Source organism: Lemur catta, chromosome 17 (genome assembly GCF_020740605.2).
Source record: "Lemur catta isolate mLemCat1 chromosome 17, mLemCat1.pri, whole genome shotgun sequence".
In the NCBI taxonomy this organism is placed as follows: domain Eukaryota; kingdom Metazoa; phylum Chordata; class Mammalia; order Primates; family Lemuridae; genus Lemur; species Lemur catta.
In genome coordinates this window covers 4,598,787-4,620,940 of record NC_059144.1, presented here as the reverse complement: position 1 = coordinate 4,620,940, position 22,154 = coordinate 4,598,787, and the positions used below count along the sequence as shown (strand labels likewise).

The following is a 22,154-nucleotide window of genomic DNA, read 5'->3' as shown; positions in this document are numbered from 1 at the left end:
TCCAGCTGTGCCTCTGCCCTCAGCGCCCACCTGAGGCCCACCCGTACAGACCCATGGCAGTGGCTCACCCGGTAGAAGGACACAGCCTTCTCCCGCTCCCAGGTCCCGTTGAAGAAGATGTCTCCAGCTGCCTCGAACAGTTCCAGCCCCAGGTTGGGGTCGCCTGTGTACAGGGCCGCATTCTGCGCCACCTGTAAGGAGGCGGCAGCTCTCCAGACCTATACCTAGCAGGTGGCCATGCCCGCCAGGGTGGGAAGCCCCGGCCAGCCTCCTCTGTCCTCTCACACACTGCAGGAGTCCCTGGGCATTGGGGCCCTTCATCACTTGCTGGCATGAGGACAATAACTGTACACACCTGGGTGCCATGGGGCACCTGTGTGGCTGAAACCCAGGGGCCCAGCAGGCGGGGCTGGTGAGACACTGGGACAGCTCAGCACCACCCCAACCTGCCCACCACTGTAGGACCTCTGCATTCAGCTCTGGCGTCACTGGGGCTCCCACCACCCCCTCCCCGCCCCAGCCCCACTGCTTCCCCTCTGAGCCCCTAGTGACATGTGACCTAGCCATGTCTGCCCGTCTCCCACCAGAAGGGTCAGCCCACAGGGATGGAGCCCAAGGCTTCGGGCTTCTCTGCCATATGCAGGGGCTCCCACAGCGCCTGGCATGTAGGAGGCGCTCAACAAATACCCGCTGAGTGAATGACTGGGCGGTCTGGCCCTGACCACGACCCAGCCAGGCCCAACTGCTTGCCGATGCCTGGGGGTCTGCTGCCAGCACCGCGCTGCTCCAGCAGAGGTGCCCGCCGCCCTGCGCTGCTGCTCGCCCTGCCTCCCTGTCCCCAGGCTGCCAGGAGCCCACCCTACAGGCTCCTGCATCCCCACGTCCCTGCCACAGCCCCTGCCCGTGTCAGCATTGCTTACTGATGGGCCCGGTGCCCTGCTCGCCATGAGCCCCTGACCCTAGGTACTCAGCCCCTGGCTCAGGCAGGTGCACAGCAGGTGCTCGAAAACAAAAAGCTCATAAGGCGCGTGGGCCTCTCAGTTTGTTCCAAGTCATGCTTGTTTGGGACATCATCTAAAACAGAGCTTCTATGTAAATGAATTTTTTAAGGAGACATGCCACATGCTGCTGAAGCAAGTCCTTCTGTGTGTCACCGGAGTGGGCACATGATTGGCACACTTACTGAGCACTCGCTGTGTACCAGCAGGTGCCGGGCACTCCCACGCCTCTGCCCCAGGGAGCTCGGGTGGCTGTGGACGTGCCAGCCCCAGAGGGGGCTGTGAGGGAGCTGCGGGGTAGGGAGGGGGAACGGCATGCAGCAGGCGCTCAGCAGTGGCTTTGTCACAAGTGAACACACACACTGGCCCTCCCTCCCGCCTCACCCCTGCACCTGGATGTATAGGTCCACCAGCTCGTTCTGCCGCAGGATATAGTAGATCTTCCCCGCCTGCAGCCAGGCATGTGCCTCCTTCTCCTTCTCCTGGAGGTCGATGAATATCCCCAGACTCCGCTTGGTGTAGTCCAGGGCGGATTTGTAGGCCCTGGAACCAGACGAGGGTGTCAGGACGAGAGCTCCCAGGCAGGCCAGCCCCAGGGGACCAGCCCGAGCTCTTCGCGCTGCAGGTCCGGTGACGGGTGGACCTGGAGTATCAGGGTGGGAACCAGCCCCCTGGTATGCACAAACCCTGCCCTTCCCAGGCTTCTGGGAGAGCTGGGATGAACGCACCTTGCATGGAAAAGATAAAGTATCTTCATCTGAGGAAATGGTGTCATGCCAGCCACGTGGCCAGGAGGGGCATGCTACTATCTCTTCCCAACCTCCCCAGACTAGCCTGTGTCTTCTCCGGATGCACCAGGAGCCATTAGCATGGAGCAGAGGTTCAGAGAGTATCCAGGCTGCTGGTTCTCAGATGTGCAAGTGGATCAGAGGACATTCACATACAGCTCGCTGGGCCCTGTGGGGCCCGAGAATGTGCACTTCCAGCAGGCTCCCCAGTGACAGGGCCAGGGACCGAACTTTGAGAAGCATGGCTCTAGCACGTGGGCCTCGAAAGCAAGGCCAAGCCTAGAGCTATCTCCCAAGTCCTTGTGGAGATGTAGCTCCCGCCCTGCTCTCTCGAGGGCATGTCACTGCAGCATGGCTGGGGCCATCGTCACCCTGCCAGGTCAGGACATTCTGTGGGCCACACGTGGGACATGGGACTCTGCAACTCTGCCTGGGGAAGCAGGTGAGACAACCACCTGGGGGGTTGTCTCCACCTTCTCTGGGCAAGGAGCCTCCAGGCACACGTGGCTATTGTGGTCACGTCAGAGGGAACAGACAAGAGCCAGACCAGCCTAGCCCAGAGCTAGGCCAGCGGGTGCAGATTCAGGGCAGGAAAGGACAGCTTACAAAAGCCACTGTGGCAGGACAAACGGCCTAGAAATGCATGCACCACCTCTGTTGGGGATGAGACACCTGTCTGGGAGATGTTGCAAGCAGAGACAGGAGGGCATGTCAACCATCAAGGGAGGCCAAGCTGGGACTCGGTCTTGAGCAATGCAGGGATGACCCCAGGCCTGCCCAAGGAGATGGTCCGCTGGGGCCCTGGGCCCAGCTTCCCTGTGCACCCCCAGCCCCCGCCGCAGTGCCGGCTCTCACCGCTCTGTGCCCAGGGACAGGTAGAGCTGGCTGATGGTCTCCAGAAGCTGCCCCTCCAGCACCTTATCAGCCACCCTGCGGGCCAGCGCGAGCTGGAACTCGTGGTAGATGACGCACTGGGCCTCACTGGGCATGACGGTGCTGTAGAAGTGGCACAGCCGCTGGACGGCTTGCAGCTGGCCTGCGTGGGGGACACAGAAAGAGGAGGTCGGCTTCGTGGCCTCATGGCAGATGCTTGCGGGGTTTGAGGCCCCTGCTGCATCCCGCCTCTCCCACTCCTCTGTGAGCCAGGGTCACTGCAGATGAGAAACTGAGCCTGGACAGCGAGGTGGCCTGCTCGAGGGCACGCAGACCATGAGCACGCCAGGATGAGCCCCATGCATGGCACGTGGCAGGTGCCCAAGAGATGACAGCACCTTCTTCATAACCCCCAGGGCTGGGGGTTCTGGCCTGGCTCACCCCTCACACCAGGAAACCTGTTTCTGCTTCATGAAGCCCCTCTGGCCAGGACAGGGGCCACCTTCACACCGAGCTGATGAGGTCGGGTCACCAGCACCCGCGTCGCAGATGGGCACCCTGAGAGTCCAAGGCCGAGTGTTGATCCTGACACCCAGCCGTGCTGGGAATGCCATTCAGATCCGGCTTCTGGCATTCCAAAGCCAACACTGTCTCCACGAGGCCAGGCTCCAAACTCACAGGCTTCCTGGCCTCTCCTAAAAGCAGTGCAGAGCTGCTACTGCCAAAATTATTCCCGGGGTCAGGAAGAAAATAGGAACCTTAACAATACCGCAAACCGAGAAGACCCGACAGGCATCTATAAAACGCTCCGCCCAACAACAGCAGAATACACGGTCTACCCAAGCACCCATAGAAGGTTCCCCAAGACAGACCACATATCAGGCCACAAAACAAGTCCCAGTAAATGTAAAATGATTGAAATCATACAAAATATGTTCTTCAGCTACATTGGAATGAAACTAGAAGTCGACAACAAAAAGAAATTTGGGAAATTCACAAATACGTGAAAATTATACTACACACTTCTAAACAACTAATGAGTCAAAGAAGAGATGATAAAGGAAACTAGAAAATACTTTGAGATGAACGAAAACCAAAGTTACGAGAGGCAGCTATAGCCGTGCTTAGAGGGAAATTTGTCACTGCAAATGCCTGCATTAAAAGAAGGAAGAAAAATTTCAAATAAAAAATTTAAACTTCCACCTTAAGAGATTAGAAAATTAGAGTCAACAAACACAAAGCAAGCAAAAGGAATAAATAATCAACATTGGAATGGAAATATTAAACAATAATATAGAAGATAGAAAAACAATAAAGTCAATGAAACCAAAAGTTGGTTCTTTGAAAAGATTAACAAAATTGGCAAATCTTTCACCAGACTGACCAAGAAAAAGAGGATATTACTAAAATTAGCAATGAAAGAGGGAACAGTATTGCCTCTTTACAGGACTAAAAGAGTTATACGAGGACACCATGGGCAATTGTACACCAACAGATCAGATAACCGAGATGAAATGGCCAAATTCCTAGAAAAACACAAACTCCCAGAGTGACTTGAAAATGGCTTGGAGTAAGAACCTGGTGGCTCTGGGGCACCTGCCCAGCCCTCGGTCTCCTTGGCTGCTCAACATGGGGGAGAGGAAACACCGTCTCCAGGATCCCCTGCCTGGCTTCTCCAAGTCTGAACCCCCAGCACCCTGGGGTTACCTCCTAGAAGGTGCCACTGGCTAAGGCCATGACTTGCCTGAGACCACAGGGGGTCTGTGGCACTTGGTTCCTCCTGAAGGTTCCAAGGGGACCTTTGCAGCCAGAGGCCGCCCCTCTGTCAAGGCCCCACCTGTTGGGGAAGGTCTGGATTGAGACCCTCCCTTCCTGCCATGGGCAGACACATATGTCCAGGGTTCCTTCCTGTGGTCATTTCCTAAAGCTCTGTTCCTTTAAGGGCCCAGAGTGTGTGCCAGGCCTGGCTTGAAAATGGGAAGATTTGACACATTCCCTGGGGCTCTGGGCCAGGCGACAGAGGCGTCTCTGAGCAGTCTCACTGTGCCGCAATGAAGGCCTGGTGCCACTGGGCAAGGGGTGGAACTCCCGTCCCCATTCCCTCACCCCCTTCCTCTGTCCGTCTCCTGCCGCCTGGATTGCTGTCCATTCACTGCATGCAGCCAGAGTGAGTGTGCTATAGCACTCAATGGCTCCCCAGTGCTCTCAGGGACCCCTGGGCCAACAGAGGTTCTCCCCATCCAGCCCCCGACCCTCTCTCCCAACTCTGCCTCTCCCTGCATGGGCTTGCTCACTGCCCCGGGCCTTTGCAGGGGCTGCACTGCCAGCCCCTCACCCCCCACCCCTTTGTTGGGCTGCGGCCTCAACCCTCCGGTCCCAGACTAAAGAGATGCCCCTAACCCACAAGTTGGGGCCAGGAGCTGCGCTGCTATCACACTAATCACCCACTTTTGTGGCTTTTCTGGCTTGGACGTCAGTTTCCCACACTTGCGCTGCCCCCCCTCCCGTGAGAACCACACAGATCTCATTTGTGGGTGGAACGTGTGGTGCTCCCTGAACAGCAAGAGGCTATTGCACAAACTTGAACTGCTCTGTGGCCTGGGGTAACCCCCCGCCTCAGCGTGCTCTGTGAAGTGGGGATGTGTCGGGGAGGGGCGGGGCAGCCCCGCGTGCAGGGCTGTCGGGAGATCCCGAGGAGATAACACGAGTGCAAGCACCTGGCGTCCAAGGCCGGGCTCACGGAGGGCCTGGGGCTGCTCTCAGCTTGGGGGAGCCTGCAGGACCAGGGACCAGGGGACCCACCATCCCATTAGCCAGACTTTGAGGATTCCCAGGATGGGGGACTTTCAGAGCTCAAACCCCCAGGCAAACCACGATGCTGGCCCTGTGCGGGAACAGTCTTCCTCAAGGGCGTGTGCGAACATCTGCTCGTTTCACCTACTCAGCATTCTCTGTGTTGGAGAAACCACCATTCGCCTCTGCATCACACACCCCAGGTGTGCTCTGAGCCCTGATGCAGACCCTGCAGACCCCAGGGAGGTGCGGAAGAGGTAACTGGGCAGCACCTACTCTCTAGGTGGTCCGTCTCCACGGCGACCAGAAAGGCCCACTCGTAGTAGCACTTGCCCTGCTGAGTGAGGGTCCGGCAGGTGCAGAGGTGGCCCAGCTGCAGGAGCACCTGGGTGAAGTCCCGGCCACACTCTCTGCTGGGCAGCCTGGAGAAGAGCCGGACGGCCTCCAGGAAGTAGTGCTGGGCCAGCCTGCTGGCACCCGTGTGCAGACACAGCGCCCCGAAGTTGGCCAGCACCACTGCCTGGTTCCGCAGCTGGCCCAGGCCCCTGGCCACACGCAGGGCGCGGTAGTAGCCCTCGGCCGCCTGCCGGGTCCTGCCGGTCCTCTTCAGGGCCACAGCTGCCATGTTGGCGATCACGCCCTCCTGGTCCACGCTGGCCACTGCTGCATCCAGGATGGACTCCAGGATGTCCAGAGCCACCTGGCTCTGCCCATGAAGCACGTGCAGCCAGGCAAGGGCCACCAGGTGGTCCACAACAGGGTGGACTCCGGCCACGGCATCCGCTTCCACCGCCTGGATCATGAAGACGATGGCCGGCCCGTGCTGCCCGTGGTGGCTGTGTAGCTGGGCCAGGCTGGCGTAGAGGGGGCCGCACAGTGCACACCCCGCACCCGAGGCCGGGGAGGCCAGCGCCTGCCTGAGGTAGTGGGCTGTCTGGGAGGGGAGGCTGTGGGCCGCCTGCCTCTGGCCGTGGAGCCAGGGGGCATTCCGGAGCACCAGGTCTACGCTCCTCAGCGAGCTGGCCAGGGAGCACGGTGCCTGCAGCGAGGCCACCTTGATGCAGCTGAGGGCCAGGTGGGGCAGGCACTTCCGGCTATAGACGTCCGCCAGGAGCAGGTAGCAGTCCGAGGGCCACGAGGCCTCCCGGGCCCCCAAGTCCCTGTGCAGAAGCAGCAGTCTCTCCAGGAAGGGCAGGGCCTCCTCGGGCTGCTTGAGGTGGACATGGTGCCTGGCCAGCAGGAAGCAGGCCCGGGCCTCGGCCTGCAGGCTCCGGCCACCCACGGCCCGCCGCAGCGCGTACTTGAGGAGCTCTGCCTCTGCCTCGGCGCTGCCCACGTGGCCGGGCGTCCCCAGGAGCAGGGCCGCGGCTTTGGGCACCGCCTGTGCGCTCTTCTCCTTGTTCTTCTGCTTCAGGTAAACGGTGGCCAGGTTGGTATACATGGCCACCACCAGGAAGAGGTCCCCAAAGCTGCCCCCCAGGGCCCCCAGGGCTTCCTCGAAGTACACCCGGGCCTGGGACAGCTTGAGCCTCCTGGCGCACAGCCGGCCCAGGAGGAAGCAGAGCCTGGCCAGGGCCATGGGCAGGCCGGCTTTCTTGGCTGCTCCCCGGGCCTGCGCCAGGCATGCAGCCAGCTCCTCCTCGTCAGTGAAGCTGCAGAACACGCTGCTCAGCCACGGCAGAGAGGCGTCGTACAGGCCGCGGAAGCAGGCCCGATACCCAGGGGCGTTCAGGACCAGCAGCAGTGGGCCCAGGGCCTCTGGGTCAGTCCAGTCGTCCTCAGGGTCCAGGTGGAAGGCGGGCTCCTTTGTGTCTGGCGAGCTCACACCACTGGACATTGCAGGGAGACCCCAGGATGCTGGCTCCTCAGGGCAGTCCGGGCAGGTCTTGCATTGTTCTAGAATATTCTTCACCTTCTGCAGGGTCTCATGAGGCTCTGGGTTCAGGCAAGGTGGAGGCATTTCTGCAAGTCACAAAAAACACCCAGATGGGTGAGCGTCTGGACATGAGTCCTGCTTCCCCTTCCCCAGCCTCTGTCCCTGGTGCAGCACATTCCAGACGACACCTCCCCACTGGCTCCCAGCGAGCGCTGGCCAGTTGTGTGAACTGCCAAGCCAGGGCCTAGGACAGAGTGGGAACTCAGTAATTACGATGGCAGGGAGAGTGCAGATCTGCGGGGCCGACTCTCTTACCAAATAACCTGCCTTTCCAATCCTTTGCCTTTTTGACAGTGTAGTGTTAGGAGCCCTCCTGTGCCACAGCTCAGTGATCACTCGGTGATTCCCTCTTACAGAGAATCAAAGCCACCTAACCGGCCCCATCCACAGTCAGTGCTACGACTGCAAATGGATGATTTTGTCAGCATATGGGCCTCTGATCAGGTAGAGGAATCCAAGAAATCAGCCAATCAGCGATTGATCAGCACGAGCTCCAAGGCTGCCCCGCAAGACTGACGGAGCCAGCCGCAGCGGAGGGCAGGGTGCTGTGTCCTTCTGCCCAGCTCCGTCGTGGGGAAATGAACCATTTCCAACAGGAAAGGCTGGGGCGGCTCCCAGAACCTGGGGCTCCACCTTCACGGGTGTCTGAGAATCTGAGGCCCACGGCTCCTAAAGAGTTAACACAGGACAGGCTGCCCACACTGCCTGGCGCCACTGCTGGCTTCGGTGGGTGCAGTAGCCAGAGCCGGGTCTTAGGAGGTGAGCAAACAAGCTACGCTTCCTGTTGGAAAAACATGGGATTAAAGGGGAATTTACTGGAAAGGAAAGAATCAGAACTTAAACAGACTCTTCTGTTTCGAGTTCACATATAAAAAATATTTTTAAACAAACTGTCTCCTTGTTAGTCTTACAGACTCAGGTCTTTACCAGCCTTGGAATAAGAAAAAAATTAAATATGGTTTAGCAGCATGTGTCTGACCTGACCACCTCCCGTGCCCCACGGAGGCACCGTCCCAGCCTCCCCACAGCGGGAGACCCCTTGGCCTTTGCTGCAGGGCCGTTAGCAGAGTTGGAACTGTCCCTGTCCCTGGAAGGCAAATGGGGCCTGGCCTCCCCACCTCCCCTCCTGCCACACCCCAGCACGACCCAGCGGATCTGAAAGGCCCCTGGGTGTCCACACCCCAGGCTCACCCCCATGTGGACCCTGTGTGAGGGCAGAGTGGGCTGTGCAGGGGTAACCAGCCACTCAGGGAGGAGCAGACCCTTGAGGGACCTCAGCTGAGGGAGAGGCATCCTCTCTAACCTGAGCTCCGAATTCAGCCACCCTCTGAGGGCAGTGTGGCCTTGTCTCTCTGAGGCAGAGCCGGGACAAGTGTCAGCTCCTCGAGGTCACCAGAAAGGAAGTCACAGGCATGTGTGGGCTCGGCAGAGGGAGAAACACCCCACCTCGGTTGGGGACCAGTGGGGTCGAGCACATTCGTTGGAAGAGACGTGGCCCCCAAGGCCTCCACAGCCTCATCGGGGGTTGGGGGAAGCATTGGGCCCACCTCAGGCAACCTTCCCCAGGCCCCCAGCCCGCACCCACGGGGAGTGACAGCCACACCCAACACCAAGTGGGCCCAACTCTGCTGCCTCCGCCTGGTGTTACCCTCAAGGCCCAGACTGTGACCAGAGGAACCCCAGCTGCATGGGCAGAACCTACCTTGTCCTTCCAGCTGCTCAAGCTCAGTTTCTTCTAATCTGTCTGCAAAGGGAGAGCAGAGAAGTAGTCACCACCTCCAGCCAGCACACTCTGGGCCCTGAGTCATGTCCAGCTAGGATGGTGGCACCAGGATAGGAACATTCCTGACACCAACACTCCTGAGGGAGAGGCGTGGCTCAGGGTGCCCTTGGTCAGGGGGCTGGAGAATCCCTGTCTTCCAGGGTCTCCGGGCCAGGACACGGCTGTCTGCCCCTACCCCTGCCTACCCCCACGGGGACTCCATCCCCCTGTCCTCTGGGACAGGGTATGCACCCCTCACCGAGGGGCACCCCTGGACTTCCATTGGCTCCATCAGGGAGTGGGGCACAGGGGACAGCTCAGCTCCGAGTCTGACAGAGCTGGGATTGACGCTGCTCCACCATGGATCCCCACCCTCCTCACCCCACGGCAGGCACCTCCCCAGCCTCAAAGCAGGCTGACACTAACTGCTGCGTTTCCTTAGAAATCAAAGGAGAAACAGAGCTGTAACAAGATGTGTAAAGCATAAAGTGCCGTGAACTATGATAGCAGCATGGGGCCCTGGGACACCACGCAGAATCAGGCACGCAGCCGTCCTGAGACGCCCCCCCATGCCACGTCCCCTAATGAAGGGTCCCAACCCTGCCTCCTAAAAACGTCAGATGGTAATCACGTTGGTTCAAGCCTTGATATGTTAAGGTCAAGTTCAAGTTTGTCCATTTAGGAAGAGAAACTGTTTTGTGCGGTCTAAAAAGTTTAAATCTATCATCGGTGGAAAAAAAGATCTTGCAATGCATGTCATGGAGCAGGCAGGGGAAAAGTGCGTGTAGACATGTGTGTTTATACGTGTGTATGTATACATATATGTGTGGTTGTGCATGCATATGGATGTGTGTGTGCGTGTATATAGGCACGTGAGTGGGTGTGTATGCACACTTGTGTTTTTCTCCACCCTGTAGGATAAAGCAATGAACCCACAGTTGCGTGCCCACCGCCTGCAGCGGCTGACAGGCAGGTTTGTCCAAGTGCCACGACCCCAGCCACGTTTCTCCTGCTTGTTGCTGATGACCCACGGCCTCTGTCCAGGCTTTGCTCTGCAGCCCGCAGAGACTCCTTTCACACACAGAGGGGCTGGAGGTAAGACAGGAATAGCCTTGCCTTTTGAGGCTGCGGCACTGGGCTCCCACCTGACACCCAGGCACGAGGTGACCCAGGCAAACCGCACAGGAGAAAAGTCGCTCCCACAGAGGCTGCTGGAGCAAAGCACTGGGGTGCGGGCTGGCCCTGGGCAGGAGTTGGCCAAGTTAGAGTCAGGCCCTGTGCTTTCCCTGCGCCTACGGAGGCCTGAGGCTGTCTGTGTGTCTCGGGCTGGCGCCTGGGGCCCGTCCTTGGGCAGCAGGAGCCTCAGGGCCACGTCCCCAGGCCCCGACTCCTCACCGGCTCCGCTCCCTGTGCCTGGCTCGTCTGCAGCCCCATGTGCCCCAAAGGCAGTGACAGCACCTGCCTGTTCACCTGCAGTGCCCAGGCTGGCAGTCGCCGTTTGTCAGTGGCTGAAGGCAGCAGAGCCGCCTGGAAGGGAAGGGAGGAGCGCGGCCCCCGCCACGTGGCCACACGTACCCAGGCTGTACACGGTGCAGACGTCTGTGGCCGACATTCTCCTCAGTAACTGCCTGGCGTCCTCTTCAGAAAAGCGGCCCTCGTTGCTGAAGAATGACCTTTCTTCCTCACTGAGAAAGATCACACTTTCCAATCTGGAAAGAATAAAGTGCTCTATTTAAAATAACGTATTTCCAAAGTAAACCTTTCACAAGAGGACCCATTTTCACTCCCTAATTTGACAGACAGTCCCGGAACCCTGCTCTCTGCCCAGCAGTGAGGACAAGATAAAAAACAAAACAGATCCTGCCCTCAAGGAAATTGTCTTGCCAGGGGCAGATGCCCAGGAACAGGAAAGGCTGTGATGGGTCATGGTGTCCTGGGAAGGTTAGCTCCTAGGCAGCCTTCAAAGTCCCATCTCAAATGTTCCCGCCCCCAAGAAGCTGTGACAGCTGCAGGCAGAACCAACTGCTCCACACTGTAAGCTCCCGCTGCTCCTCAGACCACCTCTGCAGGTGCGTCCCACAGTGCTCAGCACACTGTGTGTCCCCCAGAGTCAGGGAGAGGACAACAGGAAGGAACAGAGAGAGACAGGGAGGGGGAAGAGGCAATTTTTCCTTATAGGACTAAATTGCCAGAATAATATGAAACTTCAAAATGCACCTATTAAGCAATGTTTTTAAGTCTTAGAGTAGCTTGCAGGACATTTTACGAAATAACAGGCCTATATTCTTAAAAAATGTCAAACAAAGAAATATTGAAAAGCTGTGTCAAATTAAGGAGATGGGACAATTGAATGTAACTCAGAGTCTGGAATTATCTTTGGCTACAAAGGGAATTATTGTGACAACTGGCAACATCTGCATAAGGTCTGTGGATAACTGCACGGTGTCGATGTTAATTTCCTGGTTTTGACAATTGTGCTGTGGTTATGTAAGCAGATGGCCTGGTTTTAAAACCACGTGCTGCGTTATTTAGGGGTAAAGGAACATCATGTTTGCAACTTACTCTCGAAGGAAAAAAAATAGAAGTAAAAGAGAAAAGAATAAAGCAAATGTCACATGTTAACATTTGTGCAATCTGGGTGACAGCACGTGGGAATTTTATACTCTTCTTGCAATTTATTTATAAGTCTGCACGTTATGTCAAAATAAAGTAAAAGAGAAAAAGAAGAGTCACCAGCTTGTTCATTAAGCAAATGGATGAAAATCCAGGGTCTGCAACAGGAAAGACACTCAGTAAACATCTGTTGACTGAATGAGGGGAGCGGTTAGGATTTCTCCGGCTGTAGGCAGGACCAATGGCACCCGGCCCTGTCATCCTTCTGGGTTAAGGGAAGGCAATGGACTAATTCATTCCCATAGCTCTTCTCTGACCCACGGCAAGTTCAGTACACACCCAGTGCACCCAGCTCCCAGCAGTCTGTTGAGAAATTGTAGCCTCCCTTGGAGACGGTGGGAACAAACTAGACCAAGGGTCCCCAAAGAGTGTTCCATGGAACAACAACTTGGCGAGAAGCAAATAGGGCTGTGTGAGAAGAGGATTCTGGAGGTCAGATAACTGTGGGAAACACATTTCAACAGGAAAAGACGCCTTGCTTGTGCTGGAATCCCTGGAGAGCGCCAACAAGGGGACATGGACAGAGCATGAAGTGTGTGACGGAGCTCTGGGAAGAACACACTTTGGGAGGCGCTGGTCCAGCGCTGCTGTCAGCATGCTGGCTTGGCCACTGCTACCTACTTCTGAGGCACAGGCGCAAGAGCTACCAAGGCAAACAGACACGCTAAACTTGGGGGATAAAATGAGACGTTTGGCTGGATAAGGCACAACGCCAAACAGTCTCCGAGACTCAGGCTGAGAGGCGCTGGGTTGTCACAGCACCAGACACAGAACAGGGCCACCGAGGACGAGCATCTCGTGGGTGGGAAGTGAGGCACACAGAGGGGGACAGGACCACAGTCACACGACCCAGTTAACGGCCTTTTCCATATACCCACGTTCTCTGGGCTTCTTGACTGAGGTCTTGACAAGGTCAAGTCCAGGGGAACAGAACTCTGTCAAAGGATGGGCACAACTATGCTTGCCGACCACTCTCCAGACTCCCCTACTGCTGCCCAGGGCTGGGGAGCAGGGACACGGAGGTGGCCAGAGAGCCCTCCCCATGGCATTCCTCAGTGGTGGCAGGCAAGTTTTAGGTGGAGAGGGGGAGAGCTCACACAGGGCCAGGTGTGTGGCCAGTGGAGTGTCCCTGGGGATTTGCCACTACAGGTGTGCCTGGTGGCTGGTGAGAGCCCCCAGGAACACCAGAAGGTTGGGATGGAAGGGGCACCTGGGCAGGGTGCAATGTCAACCCAGACCTGTCTCAGAAGGGACAAGCCAACCTGCGCAGCAGACTCAGGGCGAGCTGGTGGTGAGTGGCAGCCTTTGAAATCGGGGTCACCAGGGCCTGGGCCACGGGGGGCCTTGAAGGCTGGGTCCAGCAGCTTTGAAGGGCTTTGTGGAGGAGAGTAGCTGGGGTATGGCTTGAATATGTCCTCACGGTTCACGTCTACCGGAACCTTGGAGGTAGCCTTTTGGAAATAGGATCTTTGCAGATGTAATTAGTTCGGTTAAGATGAGGTTGGACTGGTGCCCTCGTAAGAAGAGAAAAATGAGTCACAGACACACAGACGCACAAAGGAAGACAGCCACGTGGAGGTGGAGGCAGAGATCAACATGGCCACAGACCAAGGGATGCCCGGAGCTGCCAGGAGCTGGAATAGGCAGGAGGGTCCACCTGGACCCTGCAGAGGCAGGGTGGCCCTGCTGGCACTGATTTCTGACTTCTGGCCTCCAGAACTGCGAAGCAGTACATCTCTGTCACTGTAAGCCCCCGGTGGGCAAGTGTGTGTGTCAGAGAACACCCTCCCGGCAGCATTTTGGGGGAAGGCATTGGGGACAAAGAGGCAAGGGACAAGGAGTCGCCCAGGACACATCCAGGCTTGTGGCCTGGGAAGCTGGGTGGAAGGTGCAGGGTCCCCGCAGGAGCGGTGGGGGTGGGCTGGGGAAGGGGGCGGGGCCCCAGCCACTCACTCGGAAGCCGGGCCCTGCGTGCTGATGAGATGGGTCCGCACAAACCCGACCTGGCCTGAGGCCACGTGTCGGCCCACGCACCAGGGCAGGCCAGGCACCTGGGCGCCGAGGATCTCAATGAGGTCGCCACCTCGGAAGGTCATCTCTTCAGGCCCCGAGCCCTGGCAGTCAGCCACCGCCTGGGCCAGGCCCACAGCTGCGGAAAGGAGGCCGCAGGGTCAGTGCCGGGGAGACCTGGGCAGGGGCCAGGGTGGGCAGATGGGGCGGCCCCCAGACACCCCAGACACGTGCGGAATTCATCTTTGCCTGTTAAGAGGTTTGCGTGAAGCTTGCTCCCCGCCCGTGAGCGGCCAGATACCTGCGTGGTCCTCAGAGAGGGTGCTTTTACCCCGACGGGGCGATAGTCACAAGCCTAGTGCCTACCTCCCCGCCCCCGGGCCTTCGGGTCCCTCTCCCAGGTGCGCTGACAGCTCGGCGCAGAGGAAGAAGCTGGACGGACATCCAAGCTGAAGGGCTCCTGGCAGTGCCAGCTTCTCTTAAAGAGGACCCATGACCGGGCCTCACGGCCCTGCCTTCATGCAGGTGGCAAATCCAGCCAGAGCTCAGCCCACTCTGGCCCGGGCCTTCGAAGTGTTTAATGTGGTGCCCGGAAGAGAGAAGAGCCCCGACCGTCCTGTCCTGTCACATTTGTCTGCGAAGTTACACTCGGGAGCTCTCTGGGGGCAGCGACAGGCCACGTGGCTGCCCTGCGCACTGTGTGAGCGTGGGTCAGCCTGCGGACATGGCTGAGCTCAGGCACCACCTCGCACACTGGAGAGGACTCAGGACAAGCACAGAAACCTCCAAAATGCTGGTGCCACCCCCCCATCACCTGCCTCCCCCAGGGAAAGAGAGGCCGGTGGAAGCACTCACCCATCAGCGGGGTGTTGGGTGTCGCTGGCTCACCCACGGAGTCATCGATGGGGTCCCAGTGGAGCCTGAGAGCCCACCTGGAGCCGGGAGAGGGAGGTCTTTGCTGTGGGATTTCAGATTTGGGGCAGATAACATTCTGTGCACAGACTGGACAAGTCAGCTGTCCCCCAGCAGCCTAGGTGCACCCCACTCCTCCTCTAACACACAGGCACACCTGTCCAGGTGCATGGCCTCCAGGGAGCCCCACACCCCCTGCCTAGGAGCCTCATCCTAGGGGGCACCATCACCCCTGTTAACTGGGAGCCCTGCGTAAACCCCAAACATCTGCCCCGTCGCTCCCCTCAAGGCAGCTCAGTACAACAAGGGGAGAGGGGGCACCCCAGCCTGGGAATCCGGAGACCTGGATTCAAATCCTGGCTCTACTGTGACCTTGCCATGTGACCTGGACAAATTGCTCCTCTCTCTGGGCCTCAGTTCCTTTGGCTAGAAAAAAGGGAAGCTGGACTAGGTGATTGATAGTCCCTCCTTTCCAGGTGGCATACAACGTGTTTTGTGCCCCTGTGCCTACCAGGTCTCAGTAACGGAGAGCTGAGCCACAGCCTGTTACTTTCACAGACCCTACAAATCAGGAGACTGAGTTTCTGTCTTTGCTTTGGCTGCCAGGAAGCTCCAAGCCAAGTTTATGCCCCACATTTGGTAAATGAATAGGAACTTACATGTCACCTGTCCTCACATCCCCTGGCTCTACCTGCCTTTGGTTTGGTTTGTGCAGGTTTCTGTATGCCTCCCCACTGTGGGCATGCATGGATGTAGCCCCCTCAAAAACTTTTCAGAACAAGTCTGGCAAGAGCTCCATGCCACACACTCCTGTGCCGTCTGACCCCAGGATGGCCCTGCCAGGTAGATGTCATTGCCCCGTCATGCAGGTGGCAGGCCTGAGGCCCAGAGAGCTGGACTGACTCGCCAAGACCACACAGCCGGACATCAGCAGAAGGGGCCACAGCCAGGGCTATCTGGGGCTCACACCTCTCTCTGTCTCCCCCCCTTGGCCTACGGACAGACCAGGGCCTGGGTCTGCCTCCCCCCCTTGGCCTACAGACAGACCAGGGCCCCCACGGCCCAACCACACACAGAGCCGGCGGGAAGCAGAGCAGCAATGGTCGGTACCTACTGATGAAACGGGATCAGAGGTTCCGGGGTGGCCGCCGCCACTTCCTCGCAGGACATGCTGGGGCTCGCCGAGAGGCCTGCTTCTGGGGCCACCTCTCCCTGGGGACCCCCCGAAGCCCGCCTGAGGGGCTGGGGGCCCCTCCCTGTACCCCCAGGGCCAGTCGTCACTCTCACGTGGTAGTCAGGACACAGGACAAAGAAGGGCCCTTCAAAGGGACGGAGGAGGTCATTCAGGGTGGCCTGCTTGGGGGCAGCTGTAGCTCTGCCAGGCAGGACCCACCACCCCCCCGCCAGGACACACAAGTGGAGTCCACCTGCACGAGGGCCCCACCCCCAATTTCTACACCCACAGAAACGCAAAGGGACCCAGACTGGGAGGCTGGGACCTGGGCGGGGTCCTGGCTCTGCCCTGAGGTGCTCTGTGAGGCTGGCTTAGCCTCAGCTTCTGTCTCCGGGCCTCTGTTTCCCTATCTGTGCTGTGTGGGGCCAGATGTGTGATTTCCAGGGCCCTTCCTCTTGGACTGCCACCAGCGAGTCCAGTTGCAGCTGGGTGGCCCCTTCCTGTCTGCGGCCGGGAAAGACAGCTCTGTGTCCCGTGCCCCGCGGACTGGGGTCAGCCACCAGGCCAACGCCGCAACCAAGCCAGGAATGCGGGCTGGGGGCTGGCGCGAGACAGAACGTCTCTTCTTCCGTTTCCCAGGCGCCTGTATGTCTTTGGGGGCAGACCAGGGTCTCTCAGTGACAGGGCACCTGATTGTCGGGACCTAGTCAAGGACGCCGTCACCCCGCACAGCGCTCACCGTCTTGCATGAGGAGGCTCTCGTGGGTCAGCTTCAAGGCGTCCTCGTCCACGTGGACTCGGATGGCCGTCTCCTCCTCCTCGCCGGGCGAGAGCAGCCAGAAGGCCTGGTCCACAAGCAGGTTTTCCAGGCAATGATGCGTGAAGCCTGGAGGGCCAGGCCCAGTCAGCAGTGGGCTCAGGGGGGCAGGGAAGCCTGTGTGGCCCCGGTGTTGGCTGAGCCCTGCACTCACCAGGCCCAGGGGGACCCTTGACCTTGCCCTTGGGGCACCCAGGGAGCTGGCCACGACCCAGCGGGCCACAGTCTGACTGTCTGGGCTCAAGTGGTCAAGCCCAGCCCCACCCCCCACCTGAGGGGGTCATGACCGTTATCAAGTTATGTGACCTCTCCGTGCCTCCGAATTCTCATCCGTACTGGCGAGATTGTGAGGTCGCAGGCCCTGCGGGCTGGCAGTGAGCTGAATGGAAAACATGCCCAGAAGAGCCCAGCTGGTGTTAGCAGCTAGCGTGGGCTGTGCCCGCTTCTGTCAAGGGACGCTTCGTCTCTGGGACGCGTGAGCCTTTGCCAGCCACAGCCCGGCCAGCAGGGCGTGTGGCTCCCTGCCCGGGGGCTGCGGGAAACTGTGGCTCCCTTGTCCTCAGACGGACCGAGGTTCTCAAGCAGGTGCGGTCAGGCCCCGAGAATGCCTCCGAACACAGCGGGATGTTTTAGGAAGAAGACACACGGGTCAAGTGTGCCACAGCGTTTCTTGGTCAGTACTGAGGCCATCGGAGCTGGCTTTCCTCAAGGTGTGGTGACGTGAAATCACACAGGACAGAGTGGCAGAGTGTGCGGGAAACTCGGCCGAGAGCATTCTCGCAGCAGAGACCTGCACCCACCCACGGCCCCACCCGCCACCCGCGTCCTCCCGGAGCAGAACACACCACGTTCGTCTTCCCTGGGGAGGCCCTTGGGCACTAATCCATTCTAAAGCACCGATTTGAAACATAAAGCGCATCATGTGCGCAAGTGTCCTCCGAGGGGAGTCCCCGTAATCGATCATCGGGGGGGTCACCTCTTTACCAAGAGCGTGGTAGGTGGAGAACTTCCAGATTTCTTCGAAAGTCTTAAACATCACCACGACCCGATCCTGGTCACTGTGGATAGACAACAGCCTCGCCGATAATTCCTTAAGAGAAGGAAATAGGGATGGGAGACCTGCCCTGGGGGCTTCGGGGCATCTGGTGGTCAGAGGATAGGAGCTACGCAACAGAAACCGTTTGCAAAAGTGGCTCTGGCAGGGGACAGCATGGACAGAGTGGGTCCCTTTACAGCCCAAGTCAACTCCTCCCCAGCTCACAAGCCCACCGTTGCTTCCCAGAGCCCCAGTGGGCTCCAACCCTGGCCCCACTCCCTGCACACCCCCCTGGCCACACCACCTGCCTTACTCCCTGCACACCAATGGCCCCAGGCTCTCCTGTCACCTTCCGTCCTGCTCGGGCTGTGCTCTCAGCCTGGGCGAACTGGCCTTGCCTCCCCACACCAGGGGACACATCCACTCAGGCTTCAGTTCTAACTCTAGTGTCCCCTCTGCTCTGAGCTCCATTAGTTGGTGGTGACGGGGCATTAAAAGCAGCACCAGTTAACACGGCAGCAGGGACACATGGTGACTCACGTGGCTGCGGCTGCCACGGTCATCTCCACTTGACAGATAGGAAATCAGGCCCTGTCTCTTAGCTAGGCCTGATCTTCCGTAAGTGGCTTGGCCAGAATTCACTCCCAGAGCCAGACCCCTTAACTGCCACACTGTGCCCGCATCACCACGGCGGCCCATGTGAGCAGTTACCCCGTGCCGGACACCGTGCTGGGTGCTTGGTGTGTTGGGCGCACAGTCGTCACGGGCACGAAACTCCAGGCTTCCCTGGTATGCGGCTGAGGAAGCTGGGCTCACAGAGCGGCAGGGCCAGACCAGGCTGACCCCCAGTCAGCGCCTCCCCCCACTGTCCTCCCCGGTCACCAGCCCTCTGACTCCCTGTCAAAGGGGCTTTGAAAACCCTCACAGGAGGGGAAGCACGGAGAAAGGCACATGCATTGCCCACCTGTGCTGGGGGCCAGGGCAGCACACAGGATGGGCCCCAGAGACCCCCACGAGGCAAGCTGGTGGGGCGGCCTCCTTCTCCCCAAGCCCCTCGCCCTGAGGGCTGACGTCACAGGCCTCCCCTCCAAAGCCACTGCACTCCCCAAGCGGCCCTCCTCTCTGCACCTTCCTCCTCTGCCTGTCCTCAGGCACCAGCCCTGCACCTCCCTCACTCCGCTCCTTGCAGCACCCGCCCCCAGCCCACAGGGCCACTCACCCCCAGCGCACGCGCCACCACCCGGCTGTCGTTCTCCAGCAGGCGGAGCCGGGCCCGCAGGGCCTGCTGCAGGCAGGGGTCCCGCAGCCCACTCTTCCTCCGCACGGCCAGCAGCTGCAGCGTCAGGTCTGGAAGGGGCAGACGAGGGTGGGCAGTTAGCCTGGCCCGGCCAGGGTTCTATGGGGCGCTGGCCTGGCCTGTTTAGCCTCCAACTCACAGACCTGCCCCCAGAGGCCTGGGCCGGGGGCTCCTGGGGAGCCTGAGAGATGCAGCTTTAAATCTCAGCCATGACCCACACCACCTGTGATGACCTGGGGCTGTCACTTGGCCCCCAGCCTCAGTGTCCCTAGCTGTGAGTGCCCATCCTACAGAGAGATGGGGAGAAGGGACTCTTGTCCCCCCAGGGCAGGCCAGCACAGAGTGGCTGTTCTGCGTATGGTCCCCAGCTCCAGATGGTCACCGCACCAGATTCTCTGTACGCAGGGCCTGGCACCTGCATTTAATAAGCCCCTCCCCCACCCCACAGTGATTTTAAGGAGGGATGTCTGGGACCATGGGGCATCCCAGAAATCTCCACTCTGCCCTCCTAAACTGGCTCCTCCCCCTCTTCCCTGTCTCTCAAAGGGCCCCCCACCCATGCTCAGACCACCCACCCGTCCCTCCATCACATCGGCCCACCAGCAAATCCCACTGGCTTTGCCCTCAACCCAATGCCTGCCCGCCTCATGGCTAGGCCCAGCAGGTCTGACCTGGGCAGCTGTCTGCGCCTGGCCCTCCCTATGGTCAGTCCTCTGGTCTACGCGGAGCACGAGGGCCCATCACAACATGCTCTGACTTGTCCCATGCAGTGACCACCAGCCACATGGGGCCACCTCCCCCTGTCACCATCTGAGGATGTGATTTCCTGCCAGAATCTGCCTCGGGCACTACCCTGTCCCAGGCCTGGGCTTGTGGGGAGTAAGCCCCCTGCTGCCCGAGGCCAGGACGGGTGCAGCCCTGGCAGCGGCGTCCCAGGGCTGCCAGCCCTCTACAGAGTGAGGAGAGGGAGGGGAGCAGGGGAAAGATGGGGGGCTGGGGGGGAGAGAGAGAGACTGGCTCCTCACACCCCTGGGTGAGCTGGGAGCACCTGCCTCAGGCCTTCGGGGGGGGGACTCTGGCGCAAACGCCCCCACCCTGCGGGGAAGCGCCTGCGCTGAGCAGCGCGGACACTTCTGGGATCTGGAATCCACGCCCCCAGGAGGAAGCAGCGGCCCAGCATTCCACAGCAGCTCACAGCTCCTGCTCCGATAGAAGGCGGGTGCGGCACTTTCAGACACAAAATAATCTGTCCCATTGCGCAGCGTGAGATCCTGTTCATCCCAAGTGATCACAGGCAGCGCTGACCACACGAAAGGAAAGTCAGAAGACAAGCAGGGGTCTGAGCAAAGGTTAAAGGCCAACAAGGGACGCCGGGGTCTCCGTGCCCCCACAGCTGGGGTTAGAGAGTCCCCAGGGTACGGGGCACCTGCACCTCCTGGGCCCGGAGCCTCCTGGCCCTGTTTGTGTGTGCTGTTCCCACCACCCTCGCTCCGTGGAAATCCCCCTCCTTGGAGCCCCCCACAGCCCTGGAACCCTGTGCCTGGACACCTCTCCCGAGGGCCCCTGCCCTCCCCCTGGGCCCCACAACACCCTCGTCCACCTCTTTCCATGTCCCCCCAGAGCATTGCCCACAGGGCCTCTAGGAGCATCTTCCCCACTTGGGCAGATGGAAATGCAGAATGAGGCAGGCTGGGCCCTGCCTCAGCCCTGCAGAATCAGAACCTCTGGGTGCAGGGCCTGGGCATCTGCATTTATCAAACCCCTCCCCCCACCAGGATTTTAAGGTGGGCAGTCTGGGGCCACTTTGAAAAGCCCTGGGTTAGACATTCCCAGGTGCCCAGGTTTGAACCTGAAACGCAGTGTGGGGTGGAGGACGTTTACCTGTGGGATATGCTCCCATCTGGCCGGGGGTGCTCCCAGCAGCAGGCCCAGGGGTGCCCGGGGGAGGGGCTGCATCTGCAACACAGCAGGTTCCTAGCATTAGGGGAGAGCAAGCAGCGGCTGGGCCCCTCCGCAGGGCCGAACACCCAGGTCTTTCTGCAAGGAAAGAGGCGCGTCTGTTCCACACAGGCGGCCTTTGCCCTCCGCCCGGTTCTCCAGCTCACAGGGCCCAGCGCTGCGGGAGCTGTGCTTTCCCCGCAGGCTGCAGCAGACTCAGCGGCTCAGAACAACACAAAGGGATGACCTTGCCCTTCTGGAGTCTGAATGGGTCTCATGGGGCAAAATGAAGGTGTCGGGCAGTCCAGCTCCTTGCGGAGGCTCCGGGGAGACTGTGTCCTCGCCATTTCCAGCTTCAGGAGGCGCTGTGACCCTTGGCTTGCGGCCCCAGCTTCCACCTTCAAAACTGGCTCTGACTCCTGCTTCTGGCTGTCCCTCCTGATCTCTGGCTACCAAGGCCCGTGACTCAGATCATCCAGGGTCACCTCCCCAGCACGAGATCCTTAACTTGTTCCCATCTGCTGGATGAGGAGTGCATACAGGGCCAGGGATAGGGACCTGGGCATCTCTGGGGGCTGGTGTTTTGCTGACCACGGACGGGTTCGGCCTCGCCGCCCCTGCGAGTGGGAGCCGGGACACCAACCCCCACTGGCTGCTCAGCCTCGGCTGGTCAGCACCCCGTCTGGGCCCAGGTCGCACCCTTGCCGCCCTGCAGGATCTGCATCTCGACCTGGACGCTCCATCTCTGCCCTGCGCGGCTCCCTCACCCGAGCCCCAGGATCAAGGGAGAGGCGACTTGGGAAAGCCTGTGATTCTGGCGGAGGGTGTCGAACTTCAGCGCAGCTGGATGTCTTGCTCGGAGCCCTGGCACAGCCCGGCCACGTGGCCTTGGACCTAGCATCCTTGGACGTTTGCTGCCGTTTGCATACACCCCTGCCTGGGGAGCCAGGCTGCCCTGTGTGGTCAGGGCCCATTCGCGGGCATCGCTTGCTCTGCATCCCTGGACCAAGCCCAGCAGCGGGGCTCAGAAACATCCGTCAAATCCAAAGAAGTGAATGGCACTCAGATCCTGGCTTCTAAGCACCATCCTCCGACTCAGGAGCCAGGGCTCCTTGGAGAAATGACAGATACTGGGGCTTGGGTAGGG

At 59.6% G+C, this 22,154-nt stretch overlaps 1 protein-coding gene across 7 annotated transcripts in view; it reads right to left on the bottom strand.

Annotated features, from left to right (window-relative positions):
* The window catches only part of SH3TC1 (SH3 domain and tetratricopeptide repeats 1), a 51,345-nt gene that overhangs the window by 5,565 nt on the left and 23,626 nt on the right, over positions 1-22,154 (bottom strand). For all 7 annotated transcript variants that reach the window (XM_045528251.1, XM_045528246.1, XM_045528244.1 and 4 more), the window contains 13 exons: positions 20,951-21,025; positions 18,992-19,119; positions 17,721-17,826; positions 16,659-16,805; positions 15,860-16,064; positions 14,689-14,765; positions 13,777-13,972; positions 10,726-10,859; positions 9,091-9,132; positions 5,729-7,414; positions 2,642-2,822; positions 1,391-1,541; positions 69-191 (listed from right to left, as the gene is read on the bottom strand). In XM_045528251.1, coding sequence (XP_045384207.1) covers positions 69-191; positions 1,391-1,541; positions 2,642-2,822; positions 5,729-7,414; positions 9,091-9,132; positions 10,726-10,859; positions 13,777-13,972; positions 14,689-14,765; positions 15,860-16,064; positions 16,659-16,805; positions 17,721-17,826; positions 18,992-19,119; positions 20,951-21,025 — 3,251 coding nt within the window. The remainder of the gene's footprint in view (positions 1-68; positions 192-1,390; positions 1,542-2,641; positions 2,823-5,728; positions 7,415-9,090; positions 9,133-10,725; positions 10,860-13,776; positions 13,973-14,688; positions 14,766-15,859; positions 16,065-16,658; positions 16,806-17,720; positions 17,827-18,991; positions 19,120-20,950; positions 21,026-22,154) is intronic.